This window comes from Epinephelus lanceolatus, chromosome 3 (assembly GCF_041903045.1).
Source record: "Epinephelus lanceolatus isolate andai-2023 chromosome 3, ASM4190304v1, whole genome shotgun sequence".
Taxonomy (NCBI): Eukaryota; Metazoa; Chordata; class Actinopteri; order Perciformes; family Serranidae; genus Epinephelus; species Epinephelus lanceolatus.
Genome location: NC_135736.1, coordinates 144,183 through 165,434, shown reverse-complemented (window position 1 = coordinate 165,434; position 21,252 = coordinate 144,183). Strand labels below are relative to the sequence as shown.

Here is a 21,252-nt window from a genome sequence, read left to right as displayed (position 1 = left end):
ATTTTCACTTCATCAGTTCACAGGACTTGTTTGTGTATCAGGCTTGTTTAGATGTTCCTTTGCAAACTTTTGACACTGAATTTTGTGGTGAGGATGCAGGAAAGGTTTTCTTCTGATGACTCTTCATGAAGGTCTTAGTAGTACAGGTGTCAATGCACAGTAGAATATTGTACTATCACTCTGCATTCTGATAAATCTTCTTGCAGGTTTTTTGCAGTCAAATGGGTGTTTTGATTTGCCTTTCTAGCAATCCTACGAGCAGCTCTCATAAAGTTTTCTTTTTCTTCCAGACCTCCACTTGACCTCTGCAGTTCCCACATATATACACTGCTCAAAAAAATAAAGGGAACACTTAAATCACACATCCCAGATCTCGATGAATGAAATATTTCAGATGAAATTCTTTATTGATTACATAGTGTAATTCGTTGAGAACAAAATAATGTAAAGAACAATCCATGGAAACTGTTGTGGAAATTTTCTGCTGCTGGTGAATAATGAAATAGAGACTTCTGCCGGCCGACAAGGTTTTTATTTTCTTTGCAAAGAAAAGGTCAGTCAGCACACCAGCGGTCAGAATGAAGAAAGACCCCGAGCATAGGAAAGCCTAAACATTTATACCTGAGGAACACCTCTTACGGTGTGTTTCACACCCTTCTGTCTGCGGCAGGGAGCGGCGCCCCTACCCATTGTTTTCACACTCTTTCGTCTGCTGCAAGTATTGGCTCCGACCCCCTAGGGTATGTTTCACACTTGGCGTATCCTGCAGGATTTTGTATCTAGGTGTGAGGTTAAGAGGTGTAGACATTTGAAGTATTTGAAAACACAAAGAATACACAAAGGAAATTAAATTACAATTACAAAACCAAAATCATTAACTCATTTAGGTCTGGATTCAGAATCATACCCAAAATCAAAATGGAAAAATCAGATCACAGGCTGATCCAACTTCTGTGAATTTCCTCAGGACAACTCATAATGTGGCTCAGTGGCTCACTTGATTGACTTCGAGTTACACTGTGATGATTATGTGTTCCCTTTATTTTGTGAGCAGTGTATATATGTGTGTGTTTATGTGTGTGTGTGTGTATATATATATATACACACAACAAAAATATAAACTTCTTTTTTGAACTGTTACTTTAAGGTGGATACTGTGCGCAAGCAGTGCAACATTCAAATCCACCACATGGCAGAGGAACTGTCTGCATTGCAGCTGGTAAGAACCAGCCTTTTTTAAAGATAAATGCCTTTCAGCACTAAATCTTTTTCAGTCTTCACCTGTCTGCTCATGTTTTTTTTTTCCATTCTGACTCTGCTTGTTATCTCTTTCCACCTCTGTCTAGGAGTGTGCAGATAAAGAATCTCAGATTGAAAAGTCCTTGCGAGAGAGAAAATCTTTAGAGGAGGAGCTGGAGAAGGTATCTATGAAAATGTTAGTGAAACAACCAAGCTGCTGAACCATCTCAGAATTTTGATAATGTTTGATTGCATAGTTACATAATTGCTTATGTTTTAGGTGTATAAGGAGGGCAGGGCAGAGCCAGAGTTCAGGAAGATTGATGCCCTTCACCAGAGGTGTCTAGATGCAGAGAGGATGAAGGAGGACATAAGCCTCACCCTGCAAAGTGCACAGAACAAACTGAAAAAGATGGCGATGGAGTAAGTATAATTTTGCATTGTAGGTTTACTCTTTACTAGTTTGAACTTAACACGTTCTTGGCAGTATATAAAGCTCTCCTCTTTTTGTGCGTTCTTTTTTTTTTTAAATAATTTTTTAGGGCTTTTTTGCCTTTAATTGATAGGACAGTCAAGTGTGAAGGGGGAAGGGAGAGTGGGAGTGACATGCAGCAAGGGGCCACAGGCTGGAGTCGAACCTGGGCCGCTGTGGCAACAGCCTTGTACACGGGGCGCCTGCTATATCCACTAAGCCACTGATGCCCCCTTTTTGTGCGTTCTCACAGCAGCAGGGAGAGGTACCTATAACTGTGCATTCACACCAAAAGCGTCATGAGTGCCAGCAGTCGCTCAGGTCGCTGGCATCGCGCTGCCTGGCAGCAGCTCCAGCAGGCGCTAGCAGCGGCCAAAGGGGCGGGGCCGGCTGCTGCAGATGTGTCCATCAGGGCTGACACGGCTGTTCACTTTACAAGGATGAACAAATATATCATTTATGTCTTCACTTTGTATTATCCATGACTTTCATTGCACAATTAAAATAACGCTAATAAACACAGTCAATATAGCCTTTCTGAGTCTTTTATAATTATGATTTTACTCTCCTGTTGGCACGTAGGACCACTTAGAAATGTAATTGGTGGTAAATAAGCGGGAACTCATTAATCGCACTTTTGAAAGCCTCTGTATTGTATTGGCATATTTGCTGGGTCCACAGAGTCCTGCAAACCCAGCAACTCCACGGTGAATTTCACCGACTTGTACAGCTCCGCGAGAGCCCAGACCTCCGTACCTGAATCCCGGTCTGCAATTGGCTGCTGCTTCGGCAGTTGCACTGCTCATTTGCATAAAGTTCAGCTTCTCTCAACTTCTACTTGACGCTCTGGTCGCTGGCATCGCGTCGCTCGCTGCAGCCGACGCCCCTGACGCCCTTTGTAGCAAGCGTACATTGAAAATGAATGGCTGCCAGCCGCTTATGACGCTCATGACGCTTTTGGTGTGAATGCACAGTAAGGCTCCATCTGCTGCCAATGAAGACAGTTGTGTAAAAATAACATTTGTCCTCCTTTTCCCCTCTCTCCCCCCTTCCTTTCTCAATCCATCTGTCCATCTGTAGCTACAGTGAAGAGCTGTCACGTTGCCAGGAGGAAGTGCAGCGGTTGCAGAGCTCTCTGGCTGCAGCTCGGGACAACTGTGTCAGGATCAGCGAGGAGCGGTTCCAGCTGCAGCAGGAGAACTTACAGCTACGCAGAGAGATGGATGTGCTACGCAAGACCTCCCTGCTAGATCAGAAGAAGGCCAAACAACAGGTAACCTAATGATGGATAGAAAAAGAAGAAAATAAAATGATCAGGGGTCCGTTTCACAAAGCAGGTTCAACAAACTCTGAGTCTAATCCTGAACTCTGAGTTGATCTACTCTGAGATAGGAAACTCTGAGTTTCCGGTTCCAGAACAGCTGATTTGAATCAGTTTAATCAACTCAGAGTAGTTTCACCTGGAGTCAAGCGCGTGCACCACAACTATAAAAAGCCAGCATCAATGGAGCCCCGATTCGACGAGTCACCATGGCAACGGGGAAGAGGAGGGCTGCGTTTTTCACCCCACTAGAATTAGAAATCTTAATGCGCTCATACGGCGAGTTTGCACACGTTTTCAAAAAGAAGTACAACACCGCTGCAGCTGCAAAAGAGAGGGAGACGGCATGGGAGAACATTGCTGCTCGGGTCAATGCGTAAGTTTAAATGTAGTCCTTTGCAATCACAATAATATTACAGGGGAAAACTGCTTGAATGGTAGCCTATTAATTTATTTCATTTAGGTGCAATCCCGCAGGGGAGAAGCGCACTTGGCAGCAGTTTAGGATGAAATATAAAAACATTGTTCAAACAGGTAAGACCTCAGCATAATCTCATGGGGGTACCTCATTCTGATCATGTTTTACATTGTAAAGTAAATATTAAGTGGCTGTTTGACTGTGCAGTTGTTTTATCCCCAACATAATGCTGTTTTCACACACATAAATGTCTTCTCATCTATATCATGTTCTGTTAAATAATTAAGCCTGCTGTATTGGTCGCAGTTTTAAAGCTACAGTGAAGACACAGGTATCATACTAAAATAGAAGATGTAAGGTATCCATTGTTTTTAACCATGTGAAGCTAACTTGTCGCAAATGGGGCCACATAACGCTCCAAAGTTGCAATAAATTTCGGCGAAGGAAAAAGAAACATTTCCATTTTTCAAAATAGTGTATTTAAATATTTATGCATACTGGGGTCCCTAAACATGCTTGGAATTACATAAATTGGGTTTGACTGGGAAACTGAGAATTGACAGCCATATACTCTTTACACTTTTTCAGCTCTGCACACAATTTGACCAATATTTGATTAAAATAGCCTCAAGACTGTATAAATAAAAATGATCTGCTCACTTGTGATATAATCTTATGGTTTAATACCTTGCAGTAATTTCTTAAGTCAGTGTTTAATTTTATTTTTTACTGATCATTTATTGGATGACATTTTTTTGGCCCAGGACTACCTCTGCTTTTCACAATTAGAAAATAAGGTCTTAACACAGATTAGATACAAAATATATGTGGAAATACTTTTAATTGGATTATAATCACACGAAGTATAAACTTTTTGCACAGTGGTATGTACAGTAAATTCGCCCCCCTCCCCTAGTGTGGATGAGGGCCCACTTTTGAAAATGTTGTCCCCCTGCCTATATTTCCTAACAGCTGGTCTGGGTAGAACACATTCTTTAAAAAGATGATCACTTTACTTCCGATAGTATATTGTTATTTATGGAACTTTTTTCCTGTCTTTATTCAAGAGAGTGGTATATCAATTTGAGAGCATTATTTATTGATTTCACGTTCAGATTTTGTAATATTGTCCCTCAAAACCCTGCCCTCACACTCAAATAGCCTATGCTTGCGCTTAGATCTACTCTGTTTCTGCTCAAACTGTGTGCTTGCACTCAGATACAATGTTGCTTGCACAGATTTCCTGCTACAGCTTCAGCTCTTCTCCTCACGCTCAAGCTGCTTCTGTGCACTCGTGGGATTTCTGTTCTTAGATTTCTGCCCTGCTCTTGGATTTTTTTGTGTAACAACCCTGTCAAAGTCCTCCAACCAATAGAACGTTGACCAATGAAATGATTCCTGCCTCCTTGCAGACAGGTTCACTTTAGTTTTAGAGCTTCCCATCCGGCTTGGTTCTCTTTAAAGCAGCTGTGCGGAACTTTACGTTTTCGTTGATTATAGTGCCCCCCTTTGGTTGAAGCGGTATGACACCCACAGCCTGGTGTCGTAAAATCTCGACTGCAACCGGCAATTACTGCATGCATTTGTTTTGGAGAGCGAGAGGAAGATCATAAATATTCTGGTGTAGCTCTGAATTTCTTATAAACTGAGGACAACTGCCTGCTGTATATTTGTGTTCATGATCACAGTCACAGATAATTTTGTGGCGTTTGTTGTAACGTTACTAGACAAAAGCTGTTCACATCACACATCACATCACATTTAGCTTGCTTATAACTTCCATGTCGTCATATATTGGAGTGAAACAACGTCTAACAAGTTGCAGTATATTCTCTAAATAAAAGTAAAAATTACATACCTGTCGATTAGGAAAAGGGCCGACTCGGGATCAGTTTTAAAACCTTTCAAATCTCTCAGCTCTCTCCACTTGGTGAATGCCCGACCGAGGTTTACACTCGTTTGGGCTCGAGCCCTATCACTGTCCCGTTTAGCCTTCTTCTATTCTTCTGTTCTTTTTCTTTTACATGGTGCTCCTTCTTTATCCGCCATGACATCAAAAGTACAACAAAGTCCTTATAGATACATCTGGTAAAACTGTTATGTGTTCAGCAATGCCCGTTGCGTACCGCTTACTCGAAGAACACTCTCTGTAAAAACAGCTCTTCTTCTTCTCTCAATTTATTGGCAGATCGCAAACAACTTCCAGGTGCATACCACCACCTACTGTACAAAAGACTACTCCCTACTACATGTCATTTAGCCTGTTTCTTAAATCCTACTCGTAAACATGGCTCCTTCTTCTTCTGTGGTTTAATGGCTGCAGGCCGCTGTGGGCGAGCAGACTTACTTCCGCCTCCGGGTGCCGTATTCTGGTTTGCTGACTTCCGCTGTGTCCGACCTGAGCCAGGCTACACTAAATAACCATAGAGAAAGGCTTTTTTGTCGCTGTTGGGTTCAAATAAATATGCGGATCTTCAAGGGGAGGTGATACAAACTAGGGACAGTTTTATGAATGGTATAAAGTTCCGCACAGCTGCTTTAACCGGGTTCATCCTTCCACTGTATATACACACACCATAAGTTACACCAGTTGCGTTTTTAAAATGTAGTAGCTCATTGAATTTACTTTTGTTTTCTACTGTCTTAATGTGTTAGATAAGTTATTTACTTTTGCTGTGGGTACTTTTCCCATTCCCAGACACAAAAGTACAGAAATAAATAAACACGGCAGCGTCCATTTTGTTTTTAGTTGTTGCCTAGCAACAGTGTTCACGTCACGTACAACTCTTGAAAGCTAATCATATTATCATGGATGTATTCTTGTGCCACAAATATGACTTTATCAGTTCAATCTGAAGGAAGTGATAGCACCATTAAAATAATAAAAAAAAAACTTACTTGAGGTCCTTGACTTTGACGGTCCATGTTGGCCAGCAATCCCCTAGACTCCCGCTCCTGAATCATGATGAAGGTGACGTCGTTCTCCCCTCCAGCTCACCGACTAGGGGGCGCTGTGCCATGCAGCTACTATTATACTGTGTGCGGCTATTATAGTAAAAAAAATACAGGCCCCCATGTGTAAATTAACAGTCCCTTTATTCCAAAAGTCGTAAAGAAAGCAAGGGAAGAATATTTAATAAAGCCCTGGGGGTGGATGAACCCAGTTAAAGAGTACCCGCCCAGACGGGACGCTCTAGAACTAAAGTGAGTGCACCTCAACAGGCTATTTCCTTCTCTTTTAGCAAAATCCTAAATGACTAAGTTGTTTTTTTTTTTTTTGTGCACCTGGACCTTTATGCTCTGCCAGTTCTCTATCATCACACTGCACCTGTGACTGGCTGACATGCTACCCTAACTATGGCACATTCACATATGTGAGCTGCAATGAGCACGTAGGATAACAAAGGTTTTTGACAAAATCACTTCACGACATCGACTCCCGTGTATGCTTGGCAAGAGAGGAGAGGGAGAGATGCTGTGCTGCTGCCTGCTAAATGAGTTCCCTCTGAGCAATAACTCACTTAAGGAGTCTGAGAAGTCCGGGGCTGTTCATATTCATAAAATATTCAGGACACCCAGGCCTTACGACGCCACCATTTATTCCATACTACTGAAGCTGCTTCTCTTTGTGGAACCACCGTGGAGATGCTAATAGTTTTGCTCTCAGCCATGCTTGTTGTTGCCATGGGTAACAGCATGATGTCAATTAGGGCTAGGTAATATAACGAGTACAATATATCAATATATTTTCAAACAAGATATAAATTTAGACAGTACTGTTTATTTCAATATAGGGTCAAGTTGTGTTACATAACACATAACAGAATGCATCTCTCCTCTCTCACACTCTCCGCACAGCTCTGCCCCACTCTTTCACTCACAAGTTCTCCAGCTACACTCAGAGAGACACAGAGCTGCTACTCTATTTAACCTCTCTAACTCCGCTCGGACGCCCGCGCTCCCTCCCTCCTCTGTTAAATGGTATCTCCCAGGCACACTATGTCATCAAACCATGTGATGTTTGGTATTACCCTGAGCGATAGATAAGAACAGAGTGGTGACACTCCCATAGGACTCTGTTGTAAAATATGGTGGACAGAACTTCCGGGTTATGGAGACCTCTATAGTTCCAAACATTCCTCCCGTGGAGTCAGACCCCGTTTATTTCAATGGCCGCATGACGAGAAACTCCTGAGGTAAGGTGATTAACTATCGACCAATTTTAAGTCATTGCGTGTGTTTATTATATCGGAGGTCCTTTATTATGTAGATAACAATTTTTTTTGTATGTTCACAATGTAATTATGTTTTTTTTGAGTCAGGAATTATGATTATCAGCCATTGCCTGCTAGTTCCTTAGCTCGACGTCGCCAGCTGTGGAGGTTTAGCACCATTTAGCACCTAACATTTGTGGTGTTCCTGTTTGATTAATGAATCACAGACAAATCACATATAGTTGGGATGAGTACTAACAGGTTTTATTTAGATTTTATCATCCGAACGTAACGGTGTTAGCTAAGGGTAACATTAATAAGATGTCTTAGCTTTTATTAGTTTTCTCAATTGTTCCATAAGAAGATAATGTAGGACAGGCGCACATACTTCTGCCTGAGCCTTTATCAAATACCTAACGTTATGTACGGTGTATTCTTTTTATGTTTACATAAGAGTGTTATCTTAGAATTTAATTCCTGTTTATATGTATGCTGTGTGATGACAGACTAAAATAGGACTACTACTTCACTACTACTACCACTTTTGTCAGCATTTAAGGCATATATTATGTTTAACTTGGAACTATGTCACAGTCACACTATAGAGGCTAGACAGCTTAAAAATGCTATTTCAGCTTGTTTTTGAATGTTACATTCATAAACTTAATCGTACAAGACCAAAACATTGCACAGTGGTTTAAACACTACGGGAGTATATCACAACACCTGTTACCACTGAATTAATGATATTATTTACTTCTGATTTAAAAATATTACATGTTTATATGGAATGTTGAGTTTAATTACACTGCCCGGCCAAAAAAAAAGTCACCACCAAAAAAAAAGGTCATACACTCTAATATTTCGTTGGACCGCCTTTAGCTTTGATTACGGCACGCATTCGCTGTGGCATTGTTTCGATAAGCTTCTGCAATGTCACAAGATTTATTTCCATCCAGTGTTGCATTAATTTTTCACCAAGATCTTGCATTGATGATGGTAGAGTCTGACCGCTGCGCAAAGCCTTCTCCAGCACATCCCAAAGATTCTCAATGGGGTTAAGGTCTGGACTCTGTGGTGGCCAATCCATGTGTGAAAATGATGTCTCATGCTCCCTGAACCAGTCTTTCACAATTTGAGCCCGATGAATCCTGGCATTGTCATCTTGGAAAATGCCCGTGCCATCAGGGAAGAAAAAATCCATTGATGGAATAACCTGGTCATTCACTATATTCAGGTAGTCAGCTGACCTCATTCTTTGAGCACATACTGTTGCTGAACCTAGACCTGACCAACTGCAGCAACCCCAGATCATAACACTGCCCCCACAGGCTTGTACAGTAGGCACTAGGCATGATGGGTGCATCACTTCATCTGCCTCTCTTTTTACCCTGATGCGCCCATCACTCTGGAACAGGGTAAATCTGGACTCATCAGACCACATGACCTTCTTTCATTGCTCCAGAGTCCAATCTTTATGCTCCCTAGCAAATTGAAGCCTTTTTTTCCGGTTAGCCTCACTGATTAGTGGTTTTCTTAAGGCTACACAGCTGTTCAGTCCCAATCCCTTGAGTTCCCTTCGCATTGTGCATGTGGAAATGCTCTTACTTTCACTCTTAAACATAGCCCTGAGTTCTACTGTTGTTTTTCTTCGATTTGATCTCACCAAACGTTTAAGTGATCGCCGATCACAATCATTGAGGATTTTTTTCCAGCCACATTTCTTCCTCGAAGACGATGGGTCCCCACTATCCTTCCAGTTTTTAATAATGCGTTGGACAGTTCTTAACCCAATTTTAGTAGTTTCTGCAATCTCCTTAGATGTTTTCTCTGCTTGATGCATGCCAATGATTTGACCCTACAGACTAACATCTTTTCCACGACCACGGGTTGTGTCTTTCTGCATGGTTGTTTAGGAAATGAGAAGCAACTCATTGCACCAGTTGGGGTTAAATAACTTGTTGCCAGCTGAAAGATAATCGCCCATGCAGTAATTATCCAATAGGAGGCTCGTACCTATTTGCTTAGTTAAATCCAGGTGGCGACTTTTTTTTTGGCCAGGCAGTGTATTTTAAATTGTGTCTTTTAGGTGATCCTGAAAGAGCCCTGTGAAGTTTCTGCTGTCAAAAGACTCCACAAGTGAGGTAGCTAGAAATTACATGAGCAGCAAATTATTTTGTGGCTGTTCCTTTTCTTAGTTGTGTATGTGTGTCATGTTTTCTTCAGGGTTTGCTGTTCCTAAAGCTATGCCTTTTCCAGCTCCAGGGATGGGAACAAAGTGACCACCCTTTGCTGAGTCACTTTTTTTTAAATTGTACTTCTTTCTTAATCTTAAATTATTCTCTTGTGTTGTGCAAGAGCCCTCTCTGCTCTCTTTCTTAAGAGTGTCTCCATCCTAAGTTGCTTCCTTAGGTCCTCCACACCCGCCCTGTCATGACTGGCCCCTAGCACACTGGTCCCTGGATCACCTTCCCCTGTCAAAGTGGCTTCTTCAGTGGCAGCCCCTGACTGACTGCCCCCCTGGAAGTGTGCTGACCTCTCCTTCATTCTCTATCTGCATACTGCCTCCTGGTACTTCCCTATCATTTTCAGATTCTGCCTCAATTTCTCCCTCATTCTCTGTGATAATAACAAGGTGTTGTTGCAGTTAATATGCATTTATGCTGCCTTTACATTAGCACCTATTTTCATCTCCTGTTGTCTTTATGTGAAACAAATTATCAGCCACACTCCTGGACTAACAACATGTAATTAACATTAAGTTTATTTTTTTAGCAATAGATGAAGATGCCTGTAGATTATCCATGACATTGCCCGGTTCACTCTGCAATGGATTATTCCACAAGCCATCAGATTTTTAAATATGGACAGGAAATAGGATCCAGCCAATCTGGCCATGACATTATGTGCAAATGGAGATAAGGGTCCCTCCTGCCCCTTAGCAGGAGGTGGCGTTGTCAGGCACATTTAAGAGTAATCTTAGTACCAGGTACTACAGTAGTGTTACTGTTTTTACAGAATATGTGCTCATATTCTCTGTAAGCGTGTAAAAGGAGCTTGTGTTCCACTAGTGTGAGATAAGTTGCTCTTTGTTTATCTGGTGTTGCTATGGTGAATCGGGGCATACAAAGGTTAACATATTCAGAGTTTATTCAACCAATTCAGATCAGCTGTTCTAGAAGTGAATACTCCGTTTCCCATATTCAGAGTTCATTATTAGATTGAGAGTTTGTTGAACCTCTGGAATACTCTCAGGGCTGTTATAATGCTGACTGTTGCTATTTCTCAACCAGGCATCTCAGACCATCATTGGGTCCTTCACTAAAGATGTGAATGGCAGATAAGATAAGAATAATAACAATAAGAATAACTTTATTCAATTGGCTGTCAGCTCATTTATTATTTGCAAAAGAATTAAAAAGCGTGATGGCTGTATGTATGTAGGATCTTCTGTATCTCTCTGTCCTGCATCGAAGAGAGAGGAGCCGTCCACCGCTGTTTTTTTTTGTTCCATCAAGTTGTTATGGAGTGGATGAACCCAGTTATTCATGATGGCCTTGAACATCTTCAGTGTGCATCTCTCCACCAGCTCCTCCAGTGTGTCCAATCACAACTTGAAGAGTTGTGTACATAGTTGTGCCTGCAGTAACAAACATTTTTTTAACCATTTCATAGCCCCACCTTTGTTCTGCTGTCCTAATGCTGGAATATGATCTCTGTTAAATAAAATTGTTCTTCCTTAATGCCAAATTTATCATTTTCTGTGATGTAAGAGCCTTCATACATTGTCTTTTATTTTTTTCTTGTTCGTTGTTGTTTGTTCTCACAGACACACAATTGCTCTTATTGTCACATTCATCGTTTAAATACATAAAATGTTTAACTAAAAACCATCATTTATCATCATTGTCCAATGTCAGGGAGTATTCACAAAGAGCCTACATTAATCTCATGTAGCTACATAAGAGATGCATTGCACCAGATTACAGTTTAGTTGCTAATTTATCTGCAGTCCATGAAGCTAACACAAAGCTTTCCTTCCAAAAAAAAAAAAAACACCGAAAAACCTGTCTAATTACGCTTTTAGTTGTCATCCAGCCACTCAATACATATAACTGACATTGATGTATACACAGTAATTCAATAAGAGTTGTAAATGTACCTGTGTACGGTTTATTTTAATATTTACCGTTCAAAAGCGAGCTCACTACTGTCTGTCTCATAGAAGAACATGACAGCGGAGGCTGTGTTTGGAACTATTGAGGCTTACAAGAACCACGTCACCGCTCTGACGGCAACATCAAAGGCTGTCGCCACTCTGTCCTTATCCATAGCTCTGGTATTACCCGATTCAGGAAGCTCTCGACTTTTCAAAAATGACATCGTTTTTCTTTTATTTCTTAGGATTTCGCACCAGAGCAGCCTAAACAAACAAAGTCCAAAATCGCGATGAGTGGTGACAAGTCATATCATGCCGTTTTTCGAGGGGAAAAGTTAAAGGATTCCTCGCGATCTTAAGCAGAGCTGCGAGTGGAGACTTAGATCTTTTATTAAAGGTAAGAGTCTCACTCCTACCACTATTTCTGGCTGAGATATACCGCCTAGAAAGTGGGATCATAACTTTCACGTTTCATATGGCTGTATTTGGTGATATTTTATGATGTTTCTGTGTCATAAACAACATCAGCTATCATAATCACACCTGATTTCAATAAGGTACAATGTTTGAAGCTGGCTGTGTTGTTTGATCACTGATAGTACTGTTTTGAAGCCGAGTGAGCGCTTTTGTCATTTGGAGCTCTGCCTGGATCTTTTCATGGAAAAAACACTGTAGAATGGTCATAGTTTGAGCAATTTTCCTCAAATTTGAAACAGATGTTCATTGATCATGCCCATTGTGTTTAGGTACCGCAACCTTAAAGCATATTTTGTCAGGCTGTAAAGTTAGCTTGTCACAAGGCCGATACATGGCGACATAACCAGGTATTGAAATGTTTAGCTGCACGAATCGAAGGGAAACGAAGACAGGTAAATTCATTAGGTGTTAAGGATAGGAGTTTAGCAATTCAGTTTGTCCATGAGGGAGAGGAATACAGAAGGGATAAGTTAGTAAGGAGGCAAGGGTGTGGCCGCCTAGAAGGTGCTTGTGATTGGGAAATGCAAGTAGATTTAGGGGGAAAGCTTGTTGTTCCCCAGGAAATAGTTTGTACCAAGCAGAGGCCTGACATAGTGTTGTGGTCATTGAGTCAACGGATAGTTTATTTCACTGAGCTGACAGTTCCTTGGGAAGACTCAGTGGAAGAAGCCTATGAAAGAAAAAAACTTAGATATGCAGACTTAGGAGCAGAAGCTGAGCAGCGAGGATGGAAGACTAGGATTTGTCCAGTGGAAGTGGGGTGTAGGGGATTCATAGCAAGATCAGCTGTCTCGCTCCTGGGGGAACTCGGAGTGCGGGGACAGAGTTTGAGGAAGACAGTGAGGGAAATGTCAGATGAAGCAGCCAGAGCCAGCCAGTTTATCTATAAGAGAAGAAATAATGTCAGTTGGGGGCCAGCAGGGGGAACTACTAAGCAGGGTACATAACTCCTTGAGATCAGGTGGAGAGATCCACTTCCTCTCAGGAGGAAATCCAGGAAGAGGAAGGTTATTTAAGTGTGGGAGTGGCCTATTTGAATCCCTTTTGTTTGAGACCATGCTGCAAGGTGAGTGTGTTTGCTGATCCTGTAAGTTTATTTATCTCCTTTAACTTTAGCTTATATTGGAATTATGCTATGTAGCGTGTGAAATAGAGTATGGTGAATGTGCTAGGAAAGGTAGTATCAGCATTGCTTCTACCTGGAGCTCGCATGTACGGAGCCTGGGTTTGGTTGAAGGTGGCGGTGCTGTTTGGGCTGAGAAAGCCGTGTGTAAGTAAGGTAAAGAAGGTTATTGGGTTGGTGTGGGGAGCAGTGAGACCTGGCATTAGGGGAGTGTCTCTGGGACGCCAGAGATCACTGTCTAGCCTCCTGGAGGTGTCGTGGGACCAACTAGACGAAACACTGGTGAAAGGAGGTTCCCACCCGATGACCCCAAAGACATGTTAGTTATCACTGCTCACTGGTCTGTATAGTTAAGCCTTGCCATAATAGCTTATCATAGGGCTTAGGAGGTTATTCACTGAGTGCTGATCCTTTTCTAGAGCACAAACTTATTGTTTTTATTTGAATAGTGTGCCTACAGCCCCACAGTGTCATTTACCTGCTCAGATGAAGCCACAGACAGTTATTCATCCTGAAAATCATTTTTTATTTTATTTTAGGCAAAATCTTCAACTTTTTACTGACTTCAGAGGCCCATTACTCTTTCTCTGTATCACCTAGAGTGTTTCTGTAGTCAGAGCGGTTCAGACACTACAGTCATTTTAATTTGGGTATGTCATTTTAGGTGTTTTCGCAACAAAATGGGTGTGGAGAGCAAGTGGTTAATCTGTGTGTCAATTAGTCTAGTGTGCGACATCTGTCTATAAGTTGCACATGCTAAGCTAAATCAGTCTGTGAGATGAATGAAATGACCGCAGTAGCACACGTACAATACTGTGGGCCTTTTCCACTGTCACTTTTGGCCACGCCACGTCAAGCCATGCTGCGCCGATTTGCATTTGCATCATCAGTTTAGACGTGCCATGCCATGTCGACCTGCGCCAGACAAGGACCTTTTTTGGAGTAGGCCCAAAAGCCAGGCCACCCGCCCTCAAGTGGGTTGCAGTGACGTTTTCCTGACCGCAGCAAACCAACAAAGACTCCCCTTCTCCCCTTCAAACAAACCGTTTGTGTTGTGAGAGTCTACTCACTTCTGTCTGCAGGAGACAGGGCTCGACAGTGCGAGCGTTTCACTCGCATTTGCAACTAAAAATAGGTGTGTGCGAACTGTAAAAATTATTTAGGGGCACGTGCGCATAAAAAAATTGGCCGAAGCAGCTTATATTTTTGGCAATTAAAAAATATGATAATCTAACCGCAAATGTTGGAGGAACCCCAGGCGCCTTCCCTCTTCCCTCTTCTCCGTGTGACATGGTTTTGTGTGGTTTTCCAAGCCACTGTCGGCACAATGAATATAAGTCCCACTGTCAGCAGTGTGGAAATAAGTCAAAGTGTGGAGGAGACGGACCGGGAAAAGCAGCGGACCTCCGGGGAAGCCTGCTCCGTTCTCCCCACAGTTAGGGACCGTTCTCCATGGCCAGGCTGTCAGCTGGGTGGGAATAAGTCAAAGTGTGGCAGAGAAGAGGGACTTGGAAAAGCGGCAGACCTCCAGGGAAGCCTGCTCCGTTCTCCCTGCAGGACCGTTCGCAGGAACGGTTTTTGCTATGGGCAGTGTGGGCGACACACGAGCGCCCTCCAAAAAAAAAAAAAACTCGCCAGTTTTCTAATCTACCACTCATTTCCACATCAAGTTAGTGGAGTGGGCGCTGGGGTGACCCTATTATCACATTTCAACCAGTAGCAGAAAGGAAAGGCAACTCCTGGCGGTTTTGGGTTGAACGGGGGTCACAGACATATATGGAGGTGATAATTAGGCTACTATGGACAGGTGCATTCTGTCGACCTGCAAACATGGACCAAACAAAGAAAGAGAGAGAGAGAGAAAAAGAAAAACTTGTCAAACGCTGAGATTAAAGTTATTTTAGGTGAAGTGGGGTTGAGAAAAACATTTTATTGTCTTATGTTAGTAGTGGTGTGTCAGAGACAGGTAAATCAAAGGCTTGGAAGGAGGTAATGGGTGTAGTTGACTCTCTGTCCTCTGTTGTAAGAACCATCCAAAAAGTTAAAAATAGTTAGACATGAAACTAGATGCAAGTACACACAAAAAAAACACAACACCTACAGGAGGCTCTTCCGGGTCACAGCTCTGCATGCACTACTATAATTGCATTATTGTTTATTGTGTATTTTGTATACCTCTGTGAAATTATTTTTTCCTTTTTGGCAAGTAAGTGATGATGTGAGAGTGGGTGTTGCCCCATTGGCCATTGCTCTTTCGAAATGAACCGGCTGTGACAGACTGAGTCTAGTCTTGTGTTACTGTATTCCTCATTTACTCTTAACCAGTGTAGCACAAGAGCGTGGTGGAATTAACAGGCTAGATAGCTAACTAGCCATCTGCAATATGAGTCATATGAAACTACTTAATGATTCATTAACGCACTCTTGTCACACCATAGGAAAGCACATTGCTATCATCAGATGAGTACAGGCCATAACTTGTTTGGCTTATTTTCTGTAACCACTCTAATGTTAGCATAAAAGCATGGTGAAATTAGCAAGTTAGCTAGCTAACTAACCAACCAGCTGCTGGCACAATGACAATTTTGGACAGAGGAAAGAGATCTGTTGTGTAGGACTAGATGTTAATATCCCTTATTGCACACTTCAAGTGAGAGATGGCATCCTCTGGGTAATCAAGTGGGTGACCTCCTTCCTTGGTGTTTTGCTAATTGGCCCACAACACCTCCATAGGGTTCAGCAGTGAATCCCAGCATCGCAGGTTCACCCCCTAGATGCCATCTACTCATTTGAGGACCCAGGTGGAGTCCTTGCTCTTTATCCAAAGCCACTGACTCCCCTTTTTAGTGGCTCTGGAGAGGTCCTTCACTGCCTGTCGGTGGGCCTTCCCTCGCATTCCCATCTCCCGGAGTAGCCTGGATCATGAGGTGGCTACGAACCCTCTGCAGTCAACTTCCACTGGTCATACCTTCGCTGTCCAGTCTTGTTGTTGCACATTGCGTGCAAGCTCAGCGTACCTCAGCTTCTTGCGCTCGTAGGCCTCCTCCACTGCACTCTCCCAGGGCACTGTCAGCTCGATAATGCACACATGCCTGAGCGAGGCTGACCATAGCACAAGCTCTGGTCGTAGGTTGGTGGACGTGATCTCAGCTGGAAAACAGAGCTTCTCGCCTAAGTCTGCCAGCAGCTTCCAATCCCGTGCCCTGCCTAGCTGCCCAGTGTCTGGTCTTGAGGTGGTGAGACTGGCTTGACCCTCGACCTCCCGGACAAATGTTGTTGCCTACCAGCGGAATGACGGGGGAGGCGTTGACACGTCTGTCGAGTTTCTAACACTGCTGCAAGACATTTTAACACCTGGTTGTGCCGCCGGTGTAACAGCCTTGGGTGAGGCTGGTCTTGCAGCCCACCAAGATGTGCTTAAGTGTTGCTGGACTCGAACAGAATGGGCATGTGGGGTCTTCACCATACCACTGGCTGAGGTTTTTGAGAGATGGAAGGACATCGTAGGCAGCCCTGATGGTAGAGCTTGCCCTGAATGCCCCCATTTCCCACAGCTCTTGCAAGTAGATCTTCCTCTTCTCCACTCCTTCCCATGTCATCCACTGCCCTTGCTTTGCCTGCTCCACGGCCTTTGCGCACTTGTGCCTTGTGTCCTTGTGCTTTAGTGCTGCCTTTGCCTGCTCAGTTGCAGCCAGTGGAGTCCATTTCCTCCCATTTGCCAGGATGGGGGCAGCTTGGGCTACAAATAGATCACTCGAATCCAGTAGCATCATCTCCAGTCTTACTTTGGTGCACATGTACTCCTCTGATAGACTGGAAATGGGCAGGTCTAACATTCCCTTGCCATATAGCCCAATACTGCCGATGCACCTGGGAAGGCCAAGCCACTTCCTTGCATATGAGCTGACCAGCTTCTCCAGCTTTTCCACCTTTGAGATCGGAACTTCATAAAGGGTTAGTGGCCTGAGCTGATCTATTTGCTCTTTGTCTTTGAGGGAGGCATCGCACCGTCAACCTAGGCTCTTCACAGGCTTCTCAGAGACAGTTGGAATAGCATCGCCAATGTGAAAGCGTTGGTCTGACAGTTCCCCCTTGATGATAGAGATGCTTGTGGATTTGCTCGGCTTGATTACCTCTTCTGTTGTGGAAGAGGTGGAAGTAAGACACTGATTAAAAACTGGAGTGAATATTAACATGTTAAAATGTTGGAACAGTTGCCACCACAATAACAAAATTCTCCTTTTTGGTAATCAGTGCAGATAGAATGTTTTACAAACTATCTTTATCAGTGGAGCTTGGCTCTGATAGTGGCTGAAGGCTGTGCAGTCTCCACCAGTCACATGGGGATGTACCCTTAACACATCCCTGACTGAAGCAGAAGAGGGGAGAAGAGGGTTGTGTTAAGGGATTACTTAGGCATTTTTCAACCTGGACCCTATTTACCCATGTATATTGATCAAAGACACCAATGTGAACAACAGTTTTTGAAATTGTTCCAGTATGAGGGGGGCAGGCAGTGGCTGGCATTGCAACAGGCTGTAATGGAAGCACACAGGGTAACTGAACATCGTCAGTGGCCATAGTTTTATGTCCATTGAAAGTGGTTATTTTTGACACAGAGCTGCTCAGATTGTTATTATAAGTGCCTTGAGTGTCTCTTTACCTTTCATGTGATCCAGTCTGTTTGTTATTGCCTCTTTAAGCAGAAGTCTCTGTTTGAAATATCAGAGGATGTGTGTGTGTGATTTGGAGAGTATAATAACTGGGAGCAGTTTACAGAAAATTTGAGTGTTGTCTGAAAGTTTTTCAATTTCATGGATGATTATTTACCTGGTTTCAAATGTTTCTCAGGCTTTTGAATTCTATCGCATCCGTATTAATTTGCGATGGAGTATATGCATGAAAAGTGGATGAGGAGGGAGAGAAAAGCAAGGCAGTGGAGGTTTTTATTTGAATGTTTTGCATATTCATTACATCTTGCTGATGCTTCTTGTTATTACACTATCCCCTTTGTTGCTGTTAAGCCACAAATTTACCAGTTATAGGAATAAGCGATGATTATCTTATTAGAAAAGACTGTGCACAGGAGCTCACACAATAACTAACATTACCGTCGCCATTCATAGCCAGTAGGTATCTCCTTGATGTATAGGAGGGACAAATGTAGGCATAAAATATAATAAAACCCTAACCAGCAAAGTAACCTTTTTTGCCCCACCTTACTCTTCTGCCCTCCACCCAGCTGTCACAGATGGAGCAGGAGTACTGCCTGAAGGAGCAGGGACTCTACACACGCATGCACGAGCTGGACGAAAGCAGCCGGAGCTCCAATGATGATCTGACGCGCCTCCTTACAGCACAACAGAAAAGTACTCAACGCTGGAAAGAAGAGGCCAAGAACCTTGTTCAGGTCTTCAACACTAAAATCACATGCCTCAAGTAAGAATTTGGCAAGGTACCTTTAACATTAGTAAAGAATGAAAAAAACATCCAAAACACGTTCTGTGCTTCAGGACTAAAGGTTTGCCACTTGAAATCATTAAGAAAAAAGAAAGGGAACAGAAATTTTAAGAAATTGCCAATTGGCTGGTTGAGCAAAAGTTTTCTGCTCAAATAAACCCAGAGAAATGAAGCATACAATAATAAGTATTCTAATGGAAACTAAATTACTGACCGACTGCTATGACAAAACTGTTATGATCCAAAATATGATTCAGTTTAAAATAACATGAAAAGTGAATACAATACTCTTTGAGTGCAATACAGTACTTTCCTCTGATACTGCTTAAGGACAAGGTGACAGTATTTATTATCTTAAGAGATGGTGATACTTGATGGGAGTGGAGGGAGGGATAGGGGCAAGTTTGGGTGATATGTTGGAGGGAGATAACGGGGTGCTGCTGGTGTATTTTTAGTGTGATTTGTTTGAATAGTTAATGTGATTATGTTTATCCTCCTTAAACTGTTTTGTTTCATATTAACGAATTTAGATTTAGTGATATGGGTGTGTACACCATTAGTTTTGCGAATTTCCTTTGCAATGTAGTTCTTTGTCTTTTTAATCCAGAGTGTCATTTTTTATGTAACGGTTTGATTTAGGGTTGCTGGGGTGCAATTCAGGTCAGAGCCTCATGTAAAATACACCTTATGAATCCTTTAAACATTGCAGTGTGACTCAAATGCCCCAGTTGACTTACATCCTCTCAAACAAATCCCAAAACCACATATTTTTAAATGCAACAACAAATATATTCACAATTAAAGTCAGTTAATCTGTAGGTGTGTCCGTCCAACAGTTCATCCAAAAGCACAGTTGAAATGTAACAATTCACAGAAACTCTGTTTCAGGTTTTCCCAGTACCTACAGGATTTCAATCATAGTCACTTAATCAGTCTTTCATTTTAGTTCAGTTCAGTTCAATTCAAAAGAAAACTTCCCACCCAACCATATATTTCCCACAAACCAATATGGTTGGGTTATAGTTCAATTAACTGACTAGTCACAGATCTTCACACCTTAGTCAACAGGTCTGAAAAGGTCTGGTCTGATGTCGTGTGTTCCTATCTCCACTCAGGGTTTTCCAGCCAAAACATCCTATGTGGCCCAAAAAGCATTTTTACCATAGACCATCATTGAAAGAGAAGCGGCTGTAAAACTGTTTGTAAAACTTTCCTTAAGCTAAAAAAAAAACCCCATCAAATTAAAAATCTGTGACATCATCACAATGCTTCAAAGTCTGTGAGGCGAGTGGGAACTCGCAGGCAGGGTCAGCCGGAGAAACACTGGTGCTCAGAATTAGTGAACTGTATACTGCGAAAGTAAACCCAGAAGATGAAAAACTTTTCAGTGTACGCGCCAGCTGAGCAACTCAGTTGAAATGAGGCCTTCAGATAATGAATGTGTATTTAGTGAATGGATTGTGGAGGAGTGAGGGTGAATGTGCAGCCTGGCAGGCTTAAGGCCCGAACATACTCGGGCGTGCTATAAGCGGAGCAGACTCTGCGAGGAATGTCCGCAGTCATTCGGGCTTTCATAGTTGAGCGCACTTCCGCGTTGTAGTTTCCTGTTAAAATGTCCGTGAAAAATCCCCGCAATGTGAAAAATACATGCCGAGCAGTCACTGGTGCGCAGAGCGGAGTTCGCGCGGTCGTAAAATTTGAGCTTTGCGTGCACAGGGCTTGCGGACGTCCACTTTGAGTCTGCGCAGACCTCCGCAGAGTCCGTTCCCCGTACGTTCCGCCCGAGTATGTTCGGGCCTTTAGCCATCACAGTATGTGACGGTGTATGTGTGTTTCTGTCAGTGGGGTAATGCGCATGAGTAATGGTTGTTGGTAAGTACGTAGTTAAAGGAGCTATATATTCATTCATTCATTCATCTTCTAACCGCTTCATCCTCTTGAGGGTCCCAGCTGACATCGGGCGAGAGGCAGGGTACACCCTGGACAGGTCGCCAGACTATCGCAGGGCTGACACATAGAGACAAACAACCATTCACACTCACATTCACATCTACGGACAATTTAGAGTTATCAATTAACCTAGTCCCCAATCTGCATGTCTTTGGACTGTGGGAGGAAGCCCGAGTGCCCGGAAAGAACCCACGCTGACACGGGGAGAACATGCAAACTCCACACAGAAGGGCTCCCACGCCTGGGATCGAACTGGCAACCCTCTGGCTGTGAGGCGAGAGTGCTAACCACCACACCACCGTGCCGCCCCGGAGCTATATATAAGAAATCTAAAGCAAATAGTCGTAAAATCATCCTAATATGTCACAGAGACTAAGGATTAATGTTCATGTAACATACTGATCTCACCAACAACAATA

At 42.8% G+C, this 21,252-nt stretch overlaps 1 protein-coding gene across 13 annotated transcripts in view; it reads left to right on the top strand.

Annotated features, from left to right (window-relative positions):
* The window catches only part of sclt1 (sodium channel and clathrin linker 1), a 164,408-nt gene that overhangs the window by 132,627 nt on the left and 10,529 nt on the right, over nt 1–21,252 (top strand). For 8 of the 13 annotated variants that reach the window (XM_033617272.2, XM_078163267.1, XM_078163262.1 and 5 more), the window contains 5 exons: nt 1,148–1,219; nt 1,347–1,421; nt 1,520–1,662; nt 2,792–2,984; nt 18,666–18,862. In XM_033617272.2, the coding sequence (XP_033473163.1) occupies nt 1,148–1,219; nt 1,347–1,421; nt 1,520–1,662; nt 2,792–2,984; nt 18,666–18,862 (680 nt within the window). Of the gene's footprint in view, nt 1–1,147; nt 1,220–1,346; nt 1,422–1,519; nt 1,663–2,791; nt 2,985–10,064; nt 10,236–12,068; nt 12,221–18,665; nt 18,863–21,252 lie in introns of those variants that run through there. The other 5 variants (XR_013488366.1, XM_078163298.1, XR_013488369.1 and 2 more) reach the window with 4 other exon arrangements.